Source organism: Pongo abelii, chromosome 11, assembly GCF_028885655.2.
Source record: "Pongo abelii isolate AG06213 chromosome 11, NHGRI_mPonAbe1-v2.0_pri, whole genome shotgun sequence".
In the NCBI taxonomy this organism is placed as follows: Eukaryota; Metazoa; Chordata; class Mammalia; order Primates; family Hominidae; genus Pongo; species Pongo abelii.
Genome location: NC_071996.2, coordinates 59,768,407 through 59,794,745, shown reverse-complemented (window position 1 = coordinate 59,794,745; position 26,339 = coordinate 59,768,407). Strand labels below are relative to the sequence as shown.

The 26,339-nt window shown below is 38.5% G+C and overlaps 1 protein-coding gene across 3 annotated transcripts in view; it reads right to left on the bottom strand.

The window, feature by feature from the left end:
* Nucleotides 1-2,549: 2,549 nt before the first annotated feature.
* GALNT5 (polypeptide N-acetylgalactosaminyltransferase 5) overlaps nt 2,550-26,339 on the bottom strand; it is a 53,897-nt gene continuing 30,107 nt past the window's right edge. For all 3 annotated transcript variants that reach the window (XM_024243819.3, XM_002812495.6, XM_063712818.1), the window contains 7 exons: nt 18,150-18,285; nt 17,430-17,549; nt 14,312-14,429; nt 12,950-13,273; nt 8,120-8,200; nt 5,223-5,384; nt 2,550-2,741 (listed from right to left, as the gene is read on the bottom strand). In XM_024243819.3, the coding sequence (XP_024099587.2) occupies nt 2,601-2,741; nt 5,223-5,384; nt 8,120-8,200; nt 12,950-13,273; nt 14,312-14,429; nt 17,430-17,549; nt 18,150-18,285 (1,082 nt within the window). In that variant the 3' untranslated portion in view covers nt 2,550-2,600. The remainder of the gene's footprint in view (nt 2,742-5,222; nt 5,385-8,119; nt 8,201-12,949; nt 13,274-14,311; nt 14,430-17,429; nt 17,550-18,149; nt 18,286-26,339) is intronic.

Genomic DNA, 26,339 nt, shown 5'->3' with positions numbered 1-26,339 from the left:
TGCTTCTTAGAGTAACTGAGCAAATATATGATAAAAGCAATGTATAAAATTCTATCCAAGAACAAATTTGTGATGTTCGAAAACGATTCTTTGTTATATTGACAATATAGATTTAAATATAGCTTTATATAATAAGTTTGTCAAGGTAAAGTCAGAAAGGATGTGAACTGAGAGGACTGCAGAAGGTTCTGCTAAGGAAAAAAATCCAACTTCCTTTAGCCGATATACCGAAAGATAAGTGTATTCAAAACACAATTCATTTTTTTTCAGAACAGAGTTGACTTCTTTGTGGAAACTATTTTTGGATAAAAAGAGAGCCTATATACCCAGGGGAAAAAAACCTCTCAACATTTTTTAATTACATGAAGAATTACATGAGGCACCTAGCATGTTCAGTTTGTCAGTAACTCAATTAGTCTTTTGACAACTGACTTGCGTCCCCCCACCCCCTTGCCCCATATGGCTCTGTTTTGAAAAGAATTACAGTCATGCATCATTTAATAACACAAATACATTCTGAGAAATGTGTCATTAGGCAATTTCATCATTGTGTGAACATCAGAGTGTACTTACACAAACCTAGATGGTGTAGGTAGCCTACTACACACCTAGGCTATATGGAATCCCTGTTGCTCCTAGGTTACAAATTTGTGCATGTTACTGTATTGAACACTGTAGGCTATTGTAACATCATGGCGAGTATTTGTGTATCTAAACATATCTAAACCTAGAAAAGCACAGTAAAGATACCATATTATTAGTATAATCTTTTGGGACCAATGTCAAATATATGGTTCATTGTTGACTAAAACATCATTATGTGTCATATAACTGTATCTCATTTTCTAGTCATTCTCTTACTCATCTGCAGTTTTCAATTATTTGAAGAAAACATCTTAAATATGTTACAAATGTGCAGAAATAGTTCTTTTTCCATTCTTAATTATAGTTTTGCTTTTATGTAACTCATTGGGAGTTAAAATTAAATGTTAAACTAGGAGTCAGAACGAAAGATACCTAGTTTCACAATCATCTCAACTGAACAAAGATTTAAATTTAAAAAAAGAAAAAACATATTAACAAGAATATAGTATGGTTGTCCTCCAGGGACCCAATCCCAGCAAAGAAATTTGTGTATCTCTTTCTAAGGAATTCTGTGAAGCAGATTTGTTAGGGCCAGTGACCTGAGGCAATAGAATGAGCCCTGTCTCTGGAAACCTGAATTCTAATCTTGATTCTTTGACTAACTTGCTTGGGTTTTAATATTTTTAGGTAATTTGTCCTCTCAGCATCAGTTTTCTTACCAAAATGAATGCAAAGGCTATCCTGATTTCTAAGGCGTCTTCTGGTATGCCAAAGTATTGGTATGCTTAAGATTAGAGGCTTTATTTGGATGAAATCAGTTATTTAACTTTTCCCAAATTTGTCAGTGTTTTCAGTGGGTTCACACTGAGGGCTTTACTCTTTTTTCCTTCATAGAGATACTAGATCCCCTTCTTTCTTTGGCCGAGTCCAGGGGAATTTTTTCTTAACTCTCTTCCTAAGACTTGTTTACCTCATTCCTTTCCCCTTTCATGATGTTTCCTTCACTTTATTTTCCCTTTGAAATATTTTAGAACCCATTTTTAGCATATTTCATCCCTGTGAATGCTACTATATCTAAAGTAGTATTTTATTATTTTTATATAAAAGAAACTTTCAGCAGCTCTATTTCTGCTTTACTCATTTCAACTCCTCTTACTTGGCCCTGCACTAGAGTGCATTCAATGCTTAAATGCATTTTTGGTTGCTACAGTGTGTTATAATCCAGCCTTTTTTCATTGCCTTTAAAAAAAATCCACACGAATCTAGGAAGTTATTGGTATCACAAATCTTTAAAATTGTAGTTTTAAAAGCACAAAATGAGCTGAAACAGTGTTCATACATAGAATTAAATAAGCATTTGAAGGCCTCTTCTTCCTCACTTAAATTTTTTTCCACTGATTCAGATTGGGAAAAACTATTACGTAATTTAGATCAAAATGCTGCCATCAAGCAGGGTTACCAGCAGTAGATCAATACTATTTCAGACTGTTAGGTAAGCACGCATGTAGTCAGGAGGGATTTCACAAACGTGATAGCTGTGGGCATCTGAGGTCTTCTAGCCATAAGAACTCAAGAAATTTTTGTTTGATGAAAAAATCCCCAAATAAAGGACTAAGTTAAGTTCTCATTGATCATTCCTACTTATGGGCCAGAAGAGCTGATTATTATCAAACATTGTCATTGGGAATATCCTCATGCTTTCCCAAGTCCTTCTGTCTTCATTTCCAGTTACCTGTTAGCTTTCACAGGGAAATTTGCAGGATGAGGTCTAGCATAGGGTGGAAAGCAGGCAATTCAAAAGGCCACCCAGTTCTGAAGAAAGACTTCAGTCCAATGTTGGACTGTTTTCCTGAGTTATCTTTTGGTATTCCAAATATTGTCATTTATAAAAAATCTTCCATTCAAATGCTATTAAAATTGAAAATTTAAACTACCGCTGAGAAATATAGTTACCAAGTTCAGTGTTATTTTCACAGTATTTAATGGGTTTACTATATAAAAACATCAGTTACACTTCAGGCTTCATAATATTTTTCAAATTTCCACTTTTGATATGGCTTCACTGGGTCACAGGCAGCTACTTTCAGGATCTTTTGAGAAAAATTTCCTTCCAAGCATAATAATTGCTGACTGTTTTCAAAAACAATGTGATTCACCTGGAAAGAAAGAAAAGCTGGGAATGAGCCACAGGCTGAATTTGATAACTGCAATATAAAGAAATGAAAACCAATTAAAAACAACTGACAGGCAGTTATATTTTTGATTTTTAAGAATCCTTCTGAACTAAATTATTAACATAAACACAGACTTTGAAAAGTATTAAATTTGTCTCTGTCTCAGACTAAGTAATCATCCTCCACCAAGCTATAAGACTTTTAAATCCTCAGGAGGCAAAAGAAAAATTTTTTGATGACATGGCTGAGAACTATACTCTTTAAAGAGAAAACATTACAGACGACATCTATTGGATTTGATAGATGATAACTACTTCTTTGATGGTAAAGAAAAAATACATACCGTAACAAAAAGTTAATTAATTTTTAATGTAGGTGTCTTTGTGAGTTTGGATTACAAAATTCTGGAAGTGAAGTATTTTATTTATGAGCTCCTTACCATCATCTCTGACAATTCATAATAACTGATGTCCAAAATCCAGATTAGGAAAAAGTCAACAGCATTAAAGAAAGTTATATTATTGCTTAATATTTAGTGAATATCCTAGAAATGGTAGATAAATTAGATAGACCTTACTAATGGTTTATATATTTTTTCATCTATAAATCTTCTCGATTACTTATGACTATGACAAAGACAATCTTAATTACACATGTTGTTTTTAAACTTTAAAAAGTTATCAAACAGGGGTGACTTTCATAATAATTTATTTTAAAGATTGCTCCTACAAAAGTATTGTCACCCTTGCAGGATTTTGGAAATACGATGCTTGAGTATTGTCAAGGATTTTTAAGAAAGTCTCATTTTATACTTCTCTTGTTGTTTAAGACTTACAGGTACTGGGGGACCTAGTAGCAATAGCATGAAAACTACTGAAAAACTGAAAAAAGAAGAAAGCTGATCACAAAGCTACTCATCTCCAGGACATTTGGTAACATCAAAAGGGAAACCCAAGACAGAATGCAGCTGTGTAAAATGTTCCAAAGTCATAGGTACAAACAAGGTAGGGAAAAGGCTTTCTAATTTTTGCTATCTTAACTAAATTACCTCCTTTACCAAATCAGCTTACGGCTTAAGAGAAACTGCTATGCTTGAACTCTTTCCCAAGATTCAATTCTGGAGATGAAGAATGTGTTTTAGTTCTCGTTCTTATTCATATTCTCTCTCTCTCACTCTCTCTCTCTCTTTACCCCATCCCCCCCTTTCTCCTTCCGTCCCTCCTGACTTTGGCACAGGGAGAAGGTAAGATGTAAGTTATTCACTACACTACATGTTTATGGATTTCCTAACACTATGCAAAATAAAATTAGCAGCATATATGCTAATAATTCCTAATCTTTCTGAATAACTCAATAATAACCATTATTACTAAAGAGAAAAAACTGTCCAGAAAGAATTGAAATACAACAGAGAAGATCTAATGGGAGAAATGTTGGAGAATACATTACTCAGGCCCCAGTTTTGGCTCTGACCAGGAAGAAAAATGTTGAGAAGGGAATAGTCATTGGCTGTGTTGTTAAAAGGAATGGAGGCACCTAAAGGAAGCAAAGGTGCTTACTTTGGGGATAGCCCTGGACAAACTGAGAGTCTCCAAATACCCAAATATTTACTGTAGACAGTAGATTTGGTGGCTACCTGCTAGAGAGATGGTAGAAAATTTAAGAAGGCAATTCTGAGACTATTCTCGCCAACCCCAAGCTCCTACACCAAGGCTTATGACTCCGTATTCTGTTAAAATGTAATTGGGACAAATGGAGAGGACTTTGAGAATGAATACAGTAGACCAGGAATGTTCTGGTAAATGGAACAACTGGACCTTCAGAAAAGTATCCCTGATCCAGTAACATCTTCCAATTTCTGTGGTATAAATACTCCCAATATGGCCAGTTTCAAGCTACCAATGTGGTATGATTGAATGCAAAGCTGGCAAGGGTGCGCACAAGCGGCTCCAGTGAGCTGGTGAGAGTTGGCTCCAGCAGACCCTTAGAAGCCCCGGTCTCTGGGTACCACAGGGGATGGGAAGAGTCTCCTATGGAAAGGGGGCAGAATGAGGAACCAGATTCACTCTAAAGGGCAGGACTTGTAGGAGACATGCTGCTTCCTGTGTTGCCCATGTCCTCTCCTTATAAGCATTTCTGATGACCAGTGGGGACCAATTCTAGCCTTTAAGCCTGACTTTTGGTGTTGTTGATTGACTGAAGCAAATGATAGCAATGTAACTAGAAGAACTTGGTGATTTCTATTTAAAATAACTCATTTGAAATAAATTTTGAAAAAGAAAAAAAAAGGACTTGTCAACTTTCAAAAGATACCCATGCATCTCTGTGAGTGAACTTTTACATAATCCCATTGTCACAAACACACAAAACTTCTGATTGAGGAAGATGACAATGAGAATTTTATGTCCTATTTGATCAAAAGTCAAATTTGTCGTAAAGAAGAGGTACCAATCTTTTGCTTACCAGTTCTGGATGAAAGACTGATGTTGATTTATGCAGCCATTTTAGCCCTTTGTTTCTGTTATCACAAGGGTGCAGCCTTACAGCTCCTTTATCAGGGATGGGGGCTATACACCATTCTCCACATTTAATAAGTCTTAACCAGGTGTAATTAAATTGTTGAAGCTGTGGGGGAAATGAATAAAGAGGTCACTTCAGGCAGCAAACACAGGCAGGGGCTTTGTCAAACATTTTTGTTAGCAGCAGTTAAGAATATAGGAACTATGATCTGACATTTTATATTCAAGTCCTGGTATTATCATTTGTAATTCTGATAGTATGGGCATATTATTTACCCTATCTAATCTTATTTTTCTAATTTTTAAGTTGGATAGCGATTGTATCTATCTCAGAGGGTTGGGGTAATGACTATCAAGTGTTTAGCACACAATAAGCCTTCAATAAATGTTAGTTACAATAATAAAAATTATTCAGTGAAATTAATTCTGTCTGCATATGGATGTCATTTCAGTGTTCTGAATCCCGACAAGCCTGGTGCTTAAAGAATTGGAATGTTCAGTCTACCACATGATTAAGGTTCTAAGCCAGGGGTGGCTACAGGGAGATACCAGTCACAGCCCTAAATTTCTTGGGTGGAGATTTTATGCTTCATTGTATAAAACCATCACAAAGGCTTTGTCCGATTGTAGGAAAGGTGGAAATCTTTCTTTGCTACTAGCATGAGGAATCATCAGGTTGCTACCAGGTTGGCATCCCCCAGTTCATAGAAACTGCTCTTGGAGAAGTTGCCAGTGTCTAAAATAAATCCCAATTCAGGGAATGAAACCATGTTTGTAATCCTGAAACATTTTTCTTCAGTCGTTTACCACCTACTATTGTCTACCTGGTCAATTTACTCTAATGCTCTGGGTCTGTGGGAAATTTATTGTTTTGTACTAATATAAACATATTTGAAAAAAATAGGCTTCTGGTAAAATCTGTCTAAATGCCTTTACCTAATGAATCATTTGTATCGTAAGTGAAGTTTAACTTTGATTATCAGGTTAGATCAAAGTCATTGTGTTGGACCTTGCCATTGGAAGGGTGGTCCTTGGACCAACATCCGCATCATCTGGGAGCTACTTAGAAGTGCGGAGTCTCAGCCACATCACGGACCTACTGATTCAGAATCTGCAGTGTAACAAACTCCCCAGGTGATTAACGTGAACATTAACATGTAGGAAGCATGGAACTATGGCATAATATAAGGAAGTTATGTGCTACTAAGAGAAGCTAGATATTACCTTGAAAAAATACGTTTCAACTGCTTTAAAGGTTAATAACTAAGGAGACTTTTTAGGTAAGGTAAGGGATAGAGCTTGATGATTCAATCTAAGGGTCTTATTCCTTTTGAGCCTTTTTGGATGAATGCTGTAGTCACTGGCTTGGTATTAAGCCTCATCAATTCTGCCGAAAATGAGTTAACTTCCTCCACATTTCTTTACTTTTTATTACCCAAGCAAACCACAAGAGGCAGAAGCTAAAAATGAGCAACAAGACTAAAAGGGAGCTGGGGCTTTGTGGAAGGCGAAGGCTGCATAATTTATACTTTTGCCTCTCAGCATCCAATTGAGAAAGACTCAATGGTCATCAAGAATAGAACTTGGGTTTTCAGATAAAATGCTGGTTACTCCGGCACAAAAACTCCCTGCAATGATGATTCCTAAAAAAAAAAAATGTGTTTTTTAATACTTTCCTTTCATATAATGTGAAATAATTGTGGTTTTGTTTTTACAATTTACAACTTTATTTCCTCTTTGTTAGTAAGTGAAAGTTATTTCTTTTAATGAGTTTTAACACTTCTTCACTTCCCTTTGACTCCTTTCTTTCCTAATTAAAAAAGAGTGGCCTTGGCTTCAGGTTTACAATTCACAGCTAAATATAGCAACAGAGATACCTTTTCTTCTAGTAGCAGCTCTGAGTTAAGAGGTAGAGATGGGATGCACCAAAAAATATAAACAGTATCTTGAAGTCAAAGCAAAGATGTAAGACTTAACAAGCCTAGATTACCATTGCAAAATAATCTCTGTACCAAAGAACAATCTGCAGTTTTGGGAACTGATTTCTATTCATGAATCCATTTTCCTCTGAGTCCTATTTGCCACTCAAACCAATAACTGTTTCTGCAAACACAGAACTGTTAAGGAATGTATGTTAGAGAGGGAAGTGTAATCACTCAGAGCTCACCTCCAGCACTGTGGAAGGAGTCTCTATTCCCTGCTTCCTGGCCCGACTCCCTCTACTAACCATTTTGCTCTGGGTTTGGGGAGTTATCCTATAGGAGTTTCTACCATGGATCATGGATTTGGTTATTTCCATTACTCCCTTAAAATGCGGGAATATAAGGGGAAAGAGGAATGGAATCAGACAATAAGACTGCTTCCTTAGAATGATTATTTAGAAATATGTTGTCTCTTTAGTATCTTTATCTATGTTACGCATTTTTTACATTTTTATCTTTATTATTATTACAGCAAACATTTACAGAGCAGTAAGCATTAGGTATTGTTCTACATGCTTCATATGTATTACCTAACTCCAGCCTCACACCAGTTCTAAAAGTAGGCACGATTATTATCACTACCATTTACCCAAAGGTTAAGGAATCTGCAGAAGTTAACACGCTTTTGCAAGTGATGGTGCCAGAACTGGATTCATTCTGGACCTAGTGAGTTGACTGCAGGACTCACACCTTTATTCCCTTAGTCACTGTCTTTGCGTTTAGTGGTGGACTCTCTTATTACAAAGAAATTTAGAAAATTATTTTTCTGTTGGGCAAAGATGAATTTCTCAATTGAGCAATGAATGTGTCATACCCTGCACCTATCAGCTACCATGAGATAGAAAACAGTTTAGCATACCTCTTTGCTCCCATCGCAGTCTTCCAGAATGACTGTAGTGTTTTCAATGGAAATGCATTTACCCAAAGCCACATTAATAAGCTAAGAAGCAAAATACGAAAGAGGAATTACAAAATATTTTAAAGTAGAACAAGACATTCAGACACATTTAGAAAATACAGAATATAAAACTATAATAAGGTTAAAAGATAGTTAATAGCTTAGCATTACTTAGCACTATCCAGTTTTATTGGTTGCTATCTCTAACAGAGACATAACGTAATCTTGTAATAGTACAGCTTCAATCTGTTAATTTTGGCCTGTGATCAGCCATAGAGCCAACACACAGAAGCTTTTAATTAACCCTTGCCTGGAATGCTAAATAACAAATGAGCAAAGGTGGCAAGAAAAGTAGTTATTTTCTTGTCTTAAGTTTATCTAATGCATATACTAAAAGTCAATGCACCTATAAGAGTTATGAGCTATGTTCCCTGACTGACCCCTTCAAGCCTTTTGACTGCTTAAGCACTGAATCATAGATAAATTGAGTCCTTCAAAGAACAGCAGATTCCAGCTGATTCCCTGTCAGAATCTTCTTAATGACTCAAGCGAGCTACAATTCATTATAGGAAAGTCACGAAAGCTAATACAGAGCCAAGAATAAAGGCACTTTCTGGCAGGTCCCCAGGTTTTTAATGGGTTTACAGGGTCAAATATGGAGGTAGCTTTCTTTAAGTCACCATTTAATGCAGAAAAATGTTGATTTCCTTTCCCCCTTTGACATCCTGGGCAGGGCTAACAAGATGGTGGGTTAATAGTGCAACTTAGGGTTTTCAGATTTCTAGAACAGCTGTGCAGAGCCGAATCTATATGACATGTCCTGGGAAAGCCTCCTGAGCTGGGAGGAGCTGAAGTCTTTGTTGCCAGGGGCACTATTTGTGTCCTTCCTGTTCTATGATGCCTAACAAAGAGCTCTAACTCAGGGTGCTGCACTGATGCAGGCTGGATGCTCACAGAATTGCCAGACTTCATAAAAGGGGGCTCAGTACCTTGGTCCTCAATTTTACATGCTTAGCTTAGTGGACAAGAAAGTAAGGGACATCTTCAGGGATCAGAATACGGGGAAAAAATTAAAGGCTACAGGGAAACTTGCAAAGGTTGGCAAGAAAGACTTGTTCCCTCATATGGATTGAAGAAAAACAGAGGCATGGGTAAGCCAAAAAGCTGGAATTCAGGTCTTCCACGTAACAGCGGAAAAACAGATCTTCAGTTGAATGCTGCACTAGGAAAAACAATTTGTCCATTAGCACAGGGAGAAAACAAGGAAGCTGGATTCTCCCTGAGAATCTGAAACTTTACACCAGCCTTCATTTGGATCTGAGATGAGTATTTACACCACCTGCCTTGGATAGGAACCATCACAGACTTTCAAGGCATAGAAACAAACATTAAAAATAGTACCAGGTTGATAATTACTTCTGAGGTGCCTGGCACAGGCAGAAACAAAGCAACTATGGAAGGATGGAATCTCTATCAAAAATCCTCAGAGAAAGCTCTATTCACAATTTAAAATGACAAATATGGGAGGAGACAGCTCGCTGTTAGTAAATGTGGGCATCACAAGGCACAGAAGGATTCAGTGCCCCCCAATCCCACCCCCGAACTTCAGAGAGGAAGGTGAATAGAAAGACATGAAGGTAGAATAATCTCGGGGCTTAAAGGAAGGAAAGCATGCTGCAATTGCTCTCTGTACTGAAGCAGAGATAAATATTATGTAAGCTCCTGTATTTGTGGATCATGCAGAAATATTCTATCTTCAAACAAATTTGGAAAATTCTGGTTTCCACAGAGCTGAACAGGTGGTTCTACTCCAGAACTTCTCAAAATCTTCAGGGTGTTAATGTTCAGCTTGCTGTCAGAATGTTGTACAAATGTTTCTCAAATGTGCTTGACCATGGAACTCTGAGACGGCACAAGTAACATTGGTCAGGACAGTGTTTGGGAACCCCCCGTTAACTGATATTTGTGTTTATTTTGTATAATCCCTCCAAGAACCGAAAAGCATTGGAAGGAAAGACAAAACTTTTCTGTCCATGTCCCTCCCTCATTTGACCTGAAGATTTTTTTTTTTCCTTTTTCTTAGAAATTACTGAGGAAACTATTTGATTGTGGTTTTTGCCATGGAAGGTACTTTTACACCAACCTAATACTTTTCTTCATATAGACATCGTCTCTGAAGTGCTTTGGAATTGTTATTCTTCATTATTAATTGTTTTCAGAATTTTCCCTTTTACTTAAAAATAATTGATCCATGTTTTTACTGTAAACCATTTTAATCTTTAAAAAAATAGGCAGTGTATGAATTTTAAATTATCCATGTTGTATTATTTCATTTTCCAATTTAGGAAGTAGACATTCCACACAATTTATGACAGAATTGTTAAACATTAGGCTATTTGCCAGCGGTTTAATCCAGTGTAAAAATACATTATTGGTGAGATTCTTTTATTAGCTTCAAATATTGTCGTTTCAATAAGAAAACATTTCTTCTTATTACAAAAAACCAAAACTTTCACTGGATTTAAATTCCTACATGTGGAGGTTGAAAAAAGGGAAACGGAGCTATAGACTGTTTGCCAGCAGTTTAATCCAGTGTAAAAATACATTATTGGTGAGATTATTAGCTTCAAATATTGTTGGTTCAATAAGAAAATATTTGTTCTTATTACAAAACACAAAAATTTCACTGGATTTAAATTCCATAGTGGAGGTTGAAAGAAGGGAAACGAAGCAAGTAACAAAAAGAAGTTGTGGAGTTTATTTTCTTGGAACTTTCCAAGATTGTCTATCTAAAATAATGATCTACTTAATTTGTTCTAAATTACCTGGAGAAACGTTCTAATTTTTTAAAAATGGTAGTAAAGCTCCCTGCTGGTTTGCTTCAGAAGGGAGCAAACTACATCTTCACCGAAATTTGTTTAAGGAAGGCAACAAAGGAAAATAGAAGGAATTTGTTAAAATCACTTTTTAAAATACTTGCTGCATTTTGATATACTATAGCGGAGGCATCAGCAGAAGGCTGTTTCATTAGGAGAGCTCTTCAGAAATTTCGTAGGAACTCACACAAGTTAGCGTGTAACAGTGGAGCCAAAAGGTAGTTTTCTAGTGCCCTCTGGTGGTTAAAGCTTAGTATTACTCTTATTGAGATTCTGTGTTGTTGGAATGGGAAAAATTACAATAGTGGAAATTCCTTTATTCTTTTTTTATCTGCTCAGTGGTTGAAATTAAAAATTGTAAATTTATTTTACAGTTACATTTGACGTGTTGTTATTTGAACAGTGTATATAAATCCAAAATGTCTGATAAGTTACCAGGTTGAGCCACCTAAAGTAGCTGCCATCCTATTTGGACCGATAAAAATGGCAATTTTATAATACAGTGCGTTACCTAAAAACAGGTCACATATACTTATTTATCAGTTGAATTTTATTAAAAAAAGAACCATTTTTTAAGACTAGTTTCCTGTCTTTCATAGCTTTCCCAGATTTCCCGAATGCTTTCAAGGGGGAATATTATAATAAGTTTTTGCTATCAGGAGATTTTCCAGACAGAAAGCATGATATAATCCACTCTCTAGAAGAACTGAAAAAATTTGGCCTAAAAGGGCAGGATAACTAATGGTCACATTTTTAAAGTATTTCTTGGATGAAGAAAAAGGAAGCTGAAATAAAACAAAAACATTGGGGATAGTTATAAGTCAAATTAAATTAGAAATAAAAGATTAGAAATAAGCATGACTGGCTAAGAACCCCAGCTGAAGGCTTGACTAATCATATTTAAACCCACATGTCTTACCATCCTCTTCAAATGCAGCTTCACTCCTAGAAGGGGTTTGAAATGGGGCTTTCCCCCAGCTTCTCCTCTTCCTTGATGTTTCCTTAGCCTTGTACTCTGCCCACCTTATCTGGCTTAGCTTCTTCCCTTTGGATACCGTCCTTCATGCCCTGGAATGTTATCTGCTATTCTCTGATATTTTCTGTTATTTTAAGTCCCTCTTTGAAATCTTTACAAACCCTAATTAAATCTTATCACCCCCTTGCTTAACTCTGCTCAATAACTTCCCACTACTTTCAGAAGAAAGAAGGAAGCAAGGAAGGAAAGAAGGAAAGAAAGAAAGAAAATCCTTACTTTGCTTACAAGGACCTGTGTGATCTGGCTCCTTCCTTCCTCTTCACCTTCATCTGGCTCCATTCTTCCCTCCTTCACACCCTGACAACAACATTCGTCTTCTTTCCAGTGCTTGGATGGAGAACACTGACCTGTCTTAGGGCTTTACATGACTTTTACCCTCTGCCTAGCACTCTTCTTTAGAGCTTGGCTGACTGACACTTAGTGTTTTAGGCCTGAGTTACAAAGTCTCCTCAGAGAGGATTTCTCGGCCACTCTAACTGAGGAGTCATCAGTTGTGGCCTTTTCCCTAAATGAGAGCTATTATATTTTGTATTTACACTTAACTTGCTTATTTGTTTATAATCTTTCTTCCCTACCCAAATTAAGCTCCACAAGGAAGGGATCAAGTCTACTTCATTCATCACTCTGTAATCCAAGTCTGAAATACTCCCAGATCTACGCATACTCAATAGATACCTGTTGAGTTAATCAATGAACATGACCACTTGGTAGCCTTCCTCAAGTTTACCTATATTTAATTCTCAGCCATGCTTTGTCCCATCTTTGCTCATACTTGGTGTTTATTTATAATGTAATTATTCACTCTTCCCACACATTTTTGAAAGAGGTTTTGTGTTTTGTTTTTATGGAGTAAGATTTTAAATTGCCACTTGAACTTACCACACCACTAGCTCTCACAATGGGAGCTTTTAAGTCAGGAAAGACATTCTCCAAGTACCATTTGAAACTTTTGCACTTCAGTTTCTTTCGCAGCTCCCTTTGCTGGGTGAGGTTGCCAGCATCTAGCCCTTGGTCGATGAGGTGGTCTCCATGGCCATAGAACAGCTCCTTATACTCATCCAGCCAGACCTCAGCAACCCGCACCAAGTTCCGCTCCACTGTCTTCATCCGGTCTTTGGGGAAGGAATATGGATTGTCATTTCTGAATATATGGCCCACTCGGGAGCAGGGAATGATCTCAATTTCACCACCACACATCCACACCTGGAAGAATTTGATGATAAGCATCAATTATCAAATGATTATCCACAAATCATGGGCACTTAACAATGACAAGAAACCACCTTGTTTCCCCCTACCTGAAGCAATACTCAACTTCAAAAACACTTTTGCAATAGAAAATCAAACTCAACAGGCTTATTTAATTTTGTATATTGCTGTGGATCATTTTAGGATTAGTAAAATGTAATTTTTTCATTTCCTAACCTGCAATGTAAATTTTTTTTTTAATTTGTAAATAAATATTCACAGAATCCCATTTTGTAAAATATGAGTTCTTGTTTTGGTTGAATCAGGGAAAGAAGTATAGATGCCCATTTGTTCACATTCCTCTACTCTCATTTTTGGGAAGAACCAAAAGGCTTGTGGAACACAACTCAAAACCATTCTTCATGATCAGCAGCTCCAAAATTACACCCTTTTACATACATACAGAACACCCACCCAATAGGAAAGCAATTACTTTTTGGACACTCTCTACTACTGCTGTTGCCAAAGCTTTCTCAGAAGTTAATCAATGATTGTATAATAGATTGTAATCAATGATTGTATAATAGATTGTATAAAGTGCCCAAAGGAGCTGTACTATGAGGCACACCTGACCTGTTGGTGACCTGCTTTAGAGGTATTTTTATGTCCTTCTGTCATTTGTGTTCTCTAAGATGATCCATTACAGATTGAGTCTATTCTTTCCAATCTTCTAGACAGATGTTCCAGGAGAGTTATTTTGTAGCACGTATGACTCCCACAGCATTTACTCTGAGTGGCAGAAAGTCATTTCCCCCATATTTACAGGCAGAAATGGTGTTGTGAAATATTACGGAATGCTAATAAATTTCATGACAGCAATTGATTCTTCCAAATTCAATCTGAGATATGAAAAAATTAATCCGGAGACCCTAAAATTTCTGTGAAATTTCCTCTCAGTGGCAGTCACATATCTGATTATGGTAGTAAAATCAAACCATTTAAAATTGATTAACTCATTATTGTAAAGAAAATTTGGGAAACACCTGGTAATACCTTGAATGAGAGCTCCATATTTTCCCCACCCCAAACATCAAGGCCAGGGTCGTATGTTCCGAGTTCAAAAAAGTAACTTTTGTCAATAGAAAACAATCCACCAGCCATGACAGGGCACCTACAAAAAGAAAAGTTTGTTTTTTAAACTTGCATCTCATGAAAGCTCGACTTTCAGAGTTGTTCCTCTGTACATCTGTACTGGAGGTAGGAGACTTTTCAGAATAGCTACCTGATGCAGGGAAGCCCTGGGATGGAGTCATAAATAGGGCTTAAGTGATGAGATCCCCAGATCATGGTGGCAGAGCTTGATTAGGTTCAGCAAAGATGCATCCTGGAACTAGTATTATTTGTCCTTTATACTGTGACACAAACTGTCCAGGAATGTTATTTTTAACACTTATTCAGGGCTAAGGGAGTATCAGGCACTATTGTAAGTATTATATATATATTCCAGCCCAGACTTCACAAAAAATCTTTTAAGTGTGTACGATTATCCAGAATCTGCAACACTGGATGTGAGGGCGATCTGGCTGCAACATCTGTCACCCCATTGATTGCCAGGGTTGATTCGGCTGATCTAGCTGGCTAGGAGGGTGTCTTCTTCCTGCCTCACCGCTTCACCATGTGCGTCCCTCCCGAAAGCTGCGCGCTCTGTGGAAGAGGACGACCATCCCCGATAGAGGAGGGCGGGTCTTCCGTCAAGGGTATATGAGTAGCTGCGCCCCCTGCTAGAACCTCCAAGCAAGCTCTTAGGAATCGGCAACACGGAGAAGGTAAGAAACTTTCCCAAGGACAGTAGACACCTTGGGTTTGCTCTGGGCAGTCTGAGGGGACGCTGTGCCACTCACTCCACTGTACGGCCTCTCAGCCGTTACTGGAAGGAAGGCCGTGAGTGTGAGTTGTCCACGTTCTGGGTATTTTGAACAAAGAATTGAACAAAACACACTAACAAAGGAACGAAACACATGAACGAAGCGGCACAAGCAGGGATTCGTTAAAGCGGGAAAGCGCTCCACAGGGTGTGAGTGGGCCGGAGCAAACGGTTCAAGGGCCGGGTTACCAAGTTTTCTGGGTTTCAAGTACTCCTTTCGAGGTCCCTACCGGCTGCCCCTTATCTGGATGGAGGATTTTGTTGGCTAATGAAAGGCTGAGGTGAATTGGCGCCCTATGCAGATGAAGGGAAGGTCCCTGCTTGGCCAGTCCAAGGCAGAGACTCTCCCTTTCCGTCTGAGACGTGGTGGAAGGGGAGGGCTGTAGGGAGAGTAGCCTTTGATCCTTTGTTACTCGGGTGTGGGGAAATGGGGTTTTCCTTCTGGTTTAGCTTTAGGAAGTGGGTGCTAATCGGCCTTAGAGCCCCTGCCCCTAGACCCAGGTGTTTTCCTTTTGATCCAGGTTTGGGAAGTCAGCAGGAATTGGCCTTAGGTTCCCTGCCCCCAGACCTTGGTGTTTTTCCTTGATTCAGCTTTAGGAAGTCGGCATGAATTGGCCTTAAGGTTCTTGCCTCCAGACCCTATTCTCCTGCCTCACAACCACACACAAACTTTATTGACAGTGTGTTATATGGCAAGCACCTTTCGAAGCACTTTATATATTATCTGATTCAGTTCTTAAAACAATCTAAGTAGCAGCTTCTTTTGTGAGTCTTTATGTAAAAATAAGGAAACAGAGGCTCAAGATGATAAGTAACCTTTTCAAGCTCATACTACTTCTCAGTGGTAGAGTTGAGATTCAAACTGTCTCCACAGCCTTCACTAATAATATTGATCATGGAGGATAGAAACTACATTTTAGTCAGCAGTTAGCCAAGACTGGAATCACTTCCTATGGTGGTCACCACTCAGCCAGCTAAAGTAGTTTCTGTGGAGAGCCTGCTTTGTGCTTAGGGTATACAGTGATCTCAAGGGGGAGATAATTCCTGTCCCACACCTCTCTCCCCTCCGCCACCATTTATGTTCATTTTCTTTCTGCTCTCAATTTTCCTACTAGACTATCCAGAACGCATTCTCTTCCTAACATTATGTTGAATATAGTCTGAACTCAACCACTACATTGGCCCTCAACATGAGAGTTTGGAAAAAGCAGAGGTTCTTCAGGTGTAAGTTCAGAGTAAGAGTGTTAAATCCAGGTAGATCTGGGTTTGAGTCTCAAATTCTTCTTTGATTAGCTGTGTATCCCTGGGAAAACTACTTAATGCTTTAAAGTCTAAATTTCCTCATCTCTTTAAGGTGAATACTTCCACCTCCCTCCTAGAGTTAGGAAGAGAGTTAGGTGCCTGGCACAGAGTGCTCAATAAATGGTAGAACCTTCACTTCTTTGCTTGGTGGAATAATTCTGAAGGCATCACACCTGGCAAGGAAGGCGGGTATGACTGATTGAGGGGTAAGTTTGGGGAAAACACGCTTCGGTGCACGGTCTGGGCTTGGCTTTCTGTTGGGGCTGGCTGGCTTGTGTCTGCTTAAGTGGTAACTACAACAGGGAAAGTTTAAGCCCCCTGCAGCTCTTGCTGTGGCTGGCTGAATGCTTGTCCTGTGGGCCTAGATTCCGAAGAAGTAATGGGAAGCCTCCACTTCAGCTTCAAGTCTAAGCTGTGTTCTTCAATGCAGTTTCTTGGAAATAAAAGCCCAAACTTGAATTCATATCCAGCTTCTGAATCGATTTGTAAATTTATTCATATAATTTGGCACTTTTCTCATGGAGGGGTAGGATTAGGCTGTAAAAGAAAATCCTAACCATTGCTATCATTAGAATGATATTTCTATTACCATTATTTACTTTTAATTTGCACTTACGTTTACTTTAATATTACATGTGTTTATATAGTATGTATGCAGCACATTTTGCTAGTTTGTGTTTCTTAGGTTGCAAATCCTAGGGGACAGGATAGCATTAGTGAATTTTTCTGTGTTCAGGCCTGAGTGGGGTACAAATGACCAGTGAAGAATGAGTTTTGGGAACAAATTTCTCAAGAACACTGTGTTTGCTTTGGTAATCTCTTGGCTAGAACTGTAATTCTTAATGTTCTATAGAATAACAAGATACAGCTGTTTTGTAGAATTTTTTTAATGCTTTTACAAAAAGATACATGCCTGCTTTCTAGTCTTAAATTTCCCACACTTACCTTATTGTATCCGTTTCTTTAATTCTGTTTTTTGCAATGACATCTGGAGGAATTGTTCTCCAACCAAAGTTCATGGGCCACACAAAGATGCCTCTTTGAAAGTTATCCACTGTCATGTAACTAATCCAGGAAATGAAAGACAAAGTGTTATCTGGGATTATATACATCTTTATATACTTTATCAATTTGGCTTTACGATGTAATCAAATGAATGAAACAAGTGCTTATGATGAGTTTAGATCACCACCTTTTAATAATAGTTCAAGAATGTTTACAAGTACAATTTGCATTAGTAACTAATTGGCTTGATTATTTGTGCTTAACTTATACTTTTATTTTAATAATATCCTAGCCAGTTTTGAAGAAAAAAAATACAAGAGCAACTTAAAAGCACATATACGCTTCCCACAGAAATAAGAACTAAATTTGAGGTAAATAAATATTTGGGGTTCAGCTAAATATAAAGGGGAAAAAACTAGGTCATGAGTGTTAGGATTTATTGGTATTTAGAGTTAAGAATTTGTAGTGACCAGATAGATTATTGCATCAGCAGACTCTGATCCCAAGATATCGACCATGTTTTTCCATTTATTTAAGTAGATAAACTGTGTATGTCTTGGATTTTCAAAAAACACACATATTAGGCATATACTCAGCACTTTCTGCTGCTTGTGATTAAAGATGTGCTTGAAAGTATCTTGTGGAATGTGTAAATATTACCTCATATCCTTATCATTGATGACTTCGATTACTGGACAGGCCACTTTCTTTCTACTTAAATAAACTCTTTCCAGAAGAGGTTCCAACCAACCAACGTTACATTCCACATGAGAATCTAAAAATGTCAACACATCACCTAGAGGGCCAAACACACACACAAAACTTTGAAAATACAATATATTGAATGTGCATACTTCATGTTCAAAGGTATTGATGATTGCTCCAGAAATGTGGCTATAAATGCAGTGATCTTTTTTTTTTCCTGAATTCCTGGTCACTATAATTTCATTTCATACTGAAATGAGAGGAACTTTGCTCCTAGGAGTCCTGTGGTAAAAACATAATTTATGTTTGGAAAAAATTGATAAGCCATTTAGAATGGGTAAAATAATTTGAAAAGAATACTTGGTATTAAATGTATTTGCTGAAGTCCCCTCTAAGAGAGTGTGCCCATTAACGCTGGGGGTGCAGGATTTGGAACTTTGTTTTTAAGAAGCAGAGAGACTGAGATGACAAGTTTGGCCTTAGGAATGCTGAAGAGGAAAAATTACTTCACACAATAGGGATGAAAGAAATTAAAGTGGACAAACCGGCAAGGCTAGGAGGTACTGGAAAACAGTTACAGGAGACGGGAGTGGGGAATGGGAGGTTGCTGATTAATGGGTATGGAGTTTTATTTTTGCAAGGTAAAAAGAGTCGTGGAGACTGCACACCAATGTGAATGTATGGTAACACTATGGGCCTGTACACTTAAAAATGGTTAAGATGGTACATTTTTATATTCTATGTATTTTACACAATTTTTAAAAAGACTTAGAGGAGGGAAAAAAAAAAGGAAAAGAAACTTGGAGGCCAGAAGTAGTATCAAGAACTCTTTTATTTCCCTGTTAGTTGTGTGAAGTAACACTCTCTCTCTCCCCAGTGAAACCTCAGTAGCATCTACATTGCTCCAGAGGATCTTATACAAGTGAAGTGTGTGTGTGTGTGTGTGGTGTGATGTGTGTGTGAGAGAGTGTAACAACCCAGGAAATAAGCTCCTGGTCCACATCCTATGTGTGATCTTTCAGGCCCAACCACAGGTAATACAAAGGCTCTACCTAGTGGGGCCCATGGGGGAAACCTGCTTTCTCACTCAGACTTGGTGCCCAGCCAGTGTGTTGAAGTCTCTAAAGGGAGTTGCGGTCCAGGTCTCAGACCTTCCACTCGGCTGCAGGACTTGCTCTTCTGCCTATCTGCATTCCTAACTCAGGTGCCTCCATTCAGGCCAAAACCTCTGCCAGGACCACTTTATTGGAGATGGAATGGGTCTTGAAGACAATTTGCTCGACTCTGACTCACTATTCAGTGCTTTCCCACTCCTAGCCTTTCCCTTTCTTACTCTGGATCCCAGGGCCACATAACAGAAGGAGCCTTTTGTGCGGGGTTCCTTGGGCAGGCAGTGAGATGCCCCTCTTGCCTGCTCTGCTCTGCTCTGATCCACCACTCAGCAACATTCCAGAGGGGAAAATGGAACATAGGAGGAGCCAGTGCCGTCTCCTCTTCAGCCTCCTGCTGATCCTGTTGCAGTAAGGGATTAAGGCTTGACTACTGCTTTCATTTTGGCTTATCATTTTAATTGACTACTTTGATACTTGGGTGCTCAGCTCAGCTCTTGACATACCTGTAAGAGCAACCATCATCTAAGCGCTTGTTCTATGCCAGTCTCTGTTCTAAACATTCTTCATGCATGTTTTATGTAGTCTTTACAACAACCCTGAAGTATAGAACTAATTTTTATTCCCACTTAAGAGACAAGGAAACTAAAGAACAAAGACCCTAGGTAACTTTTCTATGGTTGCACAGCTAACAAACAGCAATGTGATATTAGAAAATAAGTAGCTCATTCCATAGATTACGTTCTTTAAAAAATGCTAGAAGGAGGCAGAGCTTTGGGTATGGGAAGGCTTAGAGAACAAAATGAGGATAGTTATCTAGATGATAGATCATTATCACTGAAATCTGCAAACTACCTCTCAATTAATAGAATTTAGCATCATATTAATTACTTGGTTAACAATGGCATTTTTGCATGAGGGTAAAGTATTGGTGTGGAGTGTTCTTGAGGAGTCTGTTTAGTGAAACTATCTGTGAGAAGCAAACCCCCTCCATGTAGTCTTCTGTTCTTGGAGATAGCAGTTTCATCTCCTGACCAGGCTGGAAGGGTCATATTTTCAGGGCATTAACGCTTGTTTGACAATGACAGGGTATTGTCCCCTGCATGGTCTGAATGTATGTGTCAATCCAAAATTCATATTTTGAAACCTAACCCTAAGATGGTAGTATTAGGAGGTGGGGCCTTTGTGATAAGATCATGAGGGTGGAGCCTTCTTAAGTAGGAGTAGTGCTCATATGAAAGAGGCTGGAGAGTGTTTGTGAGCCCCTTTTGCCCTTCTACCATGTAAGGTCACAGTAACAAGGTGCCACCTTTGAAGCAGACAGTGAGCTGCCACTAGACACCGAATCTGCTAGTGCCTTGATCTTGGACTTCCCAGCCTCCAAAACTGTGATCAATAAATATATGCTATTTATAAATGATCTAGTCTAAGGCATTTTGTTATAGCAGCCCAAAAGGACTAAGCCATCTCCTAAGGGTATCCTTTGGGGATGGCACCTTTGGGACAGTCCTCTCCCCTGTCATGGGAAGACTCACAGGGTCATGTAGGTGTATGAAGCGTGGCCTGCTAAAGTCCACTTGGCTAGTGGTATACAATGTAGTAGAAAAAGATTCCTGGCTGGGTGTGGTGGCTCACGCCTGTAATCTCAGCACTTTGGGAGGCCGAGGTGGTAGGATCATGAGACTGAGAGATCAAGGCCATCCTGGCCAACATGGTGAAACCCCATCTCTACTAAAAATACAAAAATCAACTGGGCGTGTGTGTGTGCCTGTAGCCCCAGCTATTCCGGAGGCCGAGGCAGGAGAATCACTTGAACCTGGGAGGCAGAGGTTGCAGTGAGCAGAGATCACGGCACTGCACTCCAGCCTGGTGACACAGTGAGACTCTGTCTCAAAAAAATAATAATAATAAGATTTCTACTTGTGGTCCATTCAGACCTAGAGTTTAAAGAGCATTCTTTACTACACCACCTGTCCCTATCGCCATAGCAGCTTTATGAAGTCAAAGGGGCCTGGATTATCTTTCTCAGTCCCCAGTGGCAGCAGGATGGGTACCCAAACCTGCATTCACTTCCCACCTGGCCCAGATCCCTATGAAAATTCTCATTCATTTGCTGCCAGGACCTAAGGGAAGCAGCATCTGCTCAAAACATAGTCTGGAATTTTATATTGTTTTATTTTGGGGAAGAGGAGAATCCTCCTATGCATGCATGCTATTGCTCTACTTTCAGACACTTTGTTTTAAAATAAGATCCTAGGACTATGTTAGGTGAGAAAACAGGGAGCTCTCTGTGTAGCTGATTCTTGGTGGAATTTCTGACTGGCGTGGTTATTGTCTATGGACATTGTACACACTGTTCCTGATTCGGAGAGGTGAGAGGCACAGTGAAATAAGCATAGCATTAAAGTTACATACAACAGCCTTTAATCCGAGCTCTGCTTTTCCTAGCCAGGTTAGATAAGTTACTTAACCTTTTTGAGCTTTGCCCTGTGAAGATATTTCTAAGATCTACCTGATATCTAAATTCTTTAAAAATTGTTAGTATAATTTACTGTCAGAATAATCAACCCAATCACTTAAAATTTTTAAATGACACATAATAATTGTATATATTTATGGGGTACATAGTGATATTTGATACATAAAGTGTGTAGTGATCAAATCAGGGTAATTAGCATATCAATCACCTCAAACATTTATCATTTATCTGTATTGGGAACATTCAAAATCCTCTCTGATAGCTACTTGAAAATATATAATAAACTATTGTTAACTATAGTGACCCTATAGTGCTATAGAGCACTAGATTTGGAAAGGGTAGGAGAGAAGGGATATAGGGAGAGGTTAGTTAAAGAATATAAAATTTTAGTCCAACCTTGATTGCTACCTGGTAGGATTTTCTGTTTTGTAAGGATAGGTCCCAATAATACTGGATTGTTTACAGATGGGTTTCATTTGTAACTTAAAAATTTGGGGGGTGGGGGATAACATACAACTGTTCAATGTGCCAAAAATTTTGGGTCCTTGTTGAGCATGGACCCCCACTTATATCCAGTGTACCAGCCTGAAATATTGCTGCAGTACCAGTTAATGCTGGATGGTTATGTCTAGGATTCCTTGAGGGATGTTAGCTTGGCGTGCCATTTAATTTTACATAATGCCTCCTAAGTAATGCTAAGGAAACAATTTTTATCTGCAGCAGATACAAGTTATAAAAGTTTGCAGAAAGATGTCTACTGTTGCTTTTTAGGAGACCTTGAAGTTTGCTAGGAGTTAGATGTCACTTGTCCAGTTACTTAAAGTTAGCCAAGTGATTATTTAGAATGCTCATAGAAATGTCAGAAATTTTGCTAAATGCCATGTCATGAAGGAAATGAAAACCTAATATTTACTTTGACTCTCTACTGCCTGACTGTAACTCCTCTTGGCAGGGCAGTAAATCACTTGGTCTATTCCATACTAGGAAGGGATATGGGTGATCTACTTCTTCCCTGATATCTCATTTACTCTATCTTTTTAATTCTGTTGGCTTCATATAGTGAGCAATTCTTAGAGATCCATTGCCCCTGGCCTACCTGTCAAATTTTGAAATCCTACTTGGGCCTCTCAACCTCCTCATTCACAGCAAGCAACTGATTGGACCTAATCTTTTTGCCTGAATTAGATTCAGATGAAGAACTAACATGCCCTGGAAACTGAATGCATAGTAGACATTGCTAATGGTAAGGCAGATCACTGCTTGGCCCCTTATTATTTTGTAGATGATTGCAGACTTTCAGAGAGCCTCTTGCAGAACTTCAGAGAGCCTCATAATACCCTGGGACCAAAATAGGCCATCTGACTTCTATTTCTGCATGTCTTTGGATCTCTTGATCTCACCCTTGCCTGTTACTTCCCTTTTCTTTGAGTCCTAAAAGGCAAATTTTAGGGAACAGTAGTGTCAAGGCCTGTCAGATTCTGGACTCAGATTCTTATCTTTAAACTCCTTGTTTGGTGAGGCATCCTAGAGAAAATTTTTGTCCGCTGTCTTTGCTGATCTCTAATTTACAGGAACTCTTCAGGAGGCTCTTAGTCTCTTACTTATCTCTACTCTTGAGTCTCTTACTTATCTCTACCCAGGGGAGTTGGAGAGGACCCACCACGCCTGCCATCTCTGCTCAATGCCAGTCTCTGAATTACATTCTCTGCTAAAACTGATCCTGCATTGCCTTGAATTCCCCCACAGGGGACAGGTGTACTTCCTGGCATTGGATATATCCTTGGGCAAGGATACATCGAGACACACCTTTCTTCTTTCCAAACTCTCAGGCACCCAAGCTCCACTAATGCTGCTCAAAGTGTAGGCCACAGACCCTGCTGTCTACAGGGAGATAGCAATAGAAATTGAGAAAAAATATTTTGAAACTTTATAGCAATTTGTCAAATTTATAAATTTATTATTTATTTACTGTTTTTATATACATGTAGATACATATGCATATATATAAATATATATGTTTTGTTTTTTTTTTTTTTGAGACAGAGTTTTGCTCTTGTTGCCCAGGCTGGAGTGCAGTGGTGTGATCTCGGCTCACTGCAACCTTCGCCTCCCGGGTTCAAGAGATTCTTTGCCTCAGCCTCCTGAGTAGCTGGGATTACAGGCACCTACCACCACTCCCGGCTAATTTTTTTGTATTTTTAGTAGAGACAGGGTTTTGCTATGTTGGACAGGCTGGTCTTGAACTCCTGACTTCAGGTGATCTGCCTGCCTTGGCCTCCCAAAGTGTTGGGATTACAGGCGTGAGCCACCGTACCCAGCCATATATATTTTATATATAATAAAAATGGGTTTGTGTTTTATATATCTACTTTCCTTTTTGGGTAATTAATATTGATTATAATTTACAAAGGGGTAGGTCAATAAAAAATTGGAAATTAGGGGAAAAAAGTCCTTTTCAGACAGTTTGGGAAGCATCACTCTACTAGGCAGTGGCAAGCAATTAAGATACACCTAGCTGGGGTTTTTCAAACTGAGAACTGTAGATTCCTTTAGTGAATCAATCACTAAATCAATTTATTGAGATTGCCCAGGATCTAAAATATAAATAACATAGAAAAGAAGGTATTAGAATCTATTCCACATGTTATTTGATAAAATGTCTACTGTAGTTATATGTGTGATTACACATGTACTGAGTTGTGATGAAAAATTTATTTCTACATAAGCCATCTTCAAAATGGTTTGACAGTTACTGACCTAATATTCTCAAGGCTGTTAATGAATCTGAATTTACATTCAGATTTGCTAAATTCAAAGAAATGACATTATGGATGTTAACTGCAAGCACTTGAACAAGCAGTTGCAACTGCTTTAATCAAGCTCGTAACACCCCTTCTAAGACACTCCACCCATGTTGTCTAATAGTTTGGACTGTGTTGGAGGCCATTACTAACATACTCTGTGCTCCGTGCAGGCAGAGAGAAAATTTTTAAATAAGTAACCCATATTTGGTTCTGTATTCTACTTTCTGTGCATGAATATCTAATTTTCATCTCAAATTTATATGGACAAAATCAAAACTCAACTGCAATTCCAAACCTGCTCCTCCAGTTTTGAGCCTACCACCCACCAAGTTGTTCAGATACCAGTCCTAGGGTTTGTTTCTGATTGGTGTCATTCTTATTCTCTTCACATCTTATCTGATGGCAAGTCTTACATGTTCCATGTGCACAATCTATGATGAAGCTGACCATTTCTTCCATTTACCCTGGCACCTCCCTGGTACTTGGACAACTATAGTAGCCTCCTAACTGGCCTCCCTACTTCCTTTTTCATCTTCCTAATATCCATTCTCTACACAGTGGCCAGAATGAGCTTTCAAAATGTTTTGAAACATTTTTGTTCCTATTTAATATTCTTCATTGGCTTCACCTTGTACTGAGAATTATGCCTACAATCTTTAAGCGATGAACAAAACTTTAGAAAAACTTGCTTTTTTCTTTCTCCCCAAATGAATCTTTTATAACTCTCCCCATGGTCAGCACCCATAAGTCAAAGTGAACTTATTTCTTTACCTTGAATATGCCAAGCTCATTTCTTCATTAGGACATTTGTATTTCTTGTTCCATTTGCTTGGGAATATTCTTCACCCAGACCTCAGCTCAGAAGTTACCTATTTAAACTAGTTGTTGAGTATCCTATTTTTACATCATTTATAGATAATTACTTTCCAAAGGAAATTAAGCATGGAATGCCATTAAATTTTTCTGAATGCAGTCTCTCATCAAGAATCTTAACTGTCACTGCAATGCCAATTTTGGTGTGATGTATTTGTTGCTCACTTAAAATTTCCTCTACAAAGAGAAGACATTTGTTAGCAAACCAATGAAATGAGAAGAGCTTCAAATATGGGGCCCAGTTATGAGAAAACTAAACTCAGGTAAGCAGATAATTTCCCATCAGAACATGCTTGAATTTAAGCTGGTGGAGACCTGTAAAAGCAGGGCTTACAGGGCCAGAGTGGTGGCTAAATGTCTAGAGGCCTCAAGGTGTAGTTGATAAGAGGACAGACTCTGGAGTCAGGGCATTCAGGTGCCAGCTTTGGATTTACCACTGGCTAGATGGGGGAGCTTGCATAAGGCACAGCCTCACTGTGCCTATATATTCCCAAATGTAGAATGAGGATGTGATTGTACTCATCTCATAGAGTTATTGTGAGGATTCAATCAGTTAATATACAAAGTATTCAGAATGGCACCTAGCATATAAATCAGCTAGTATTACAGGGCACAGATCCTTCCATAGAAACGTATGAACATGAACCCAAATGTTTGATGTTGTTTTTAGAATACTCATAAAATGGATTCACTTCTCATTCACTCACCAACACCTGCACACTAAAAAGGGGAGAGGAAAAGAAGGCATACGGCCTTTGGGGAAGGCAGAAAGAACCATAGGAAGAATAGACATGGGTCAGAGAAGAGAGGGGTGAGGATTATAGAATTAAAACATTACGAAATCTTGAAATATTGATGGGTCAGGTCAAAAGGGTACAGG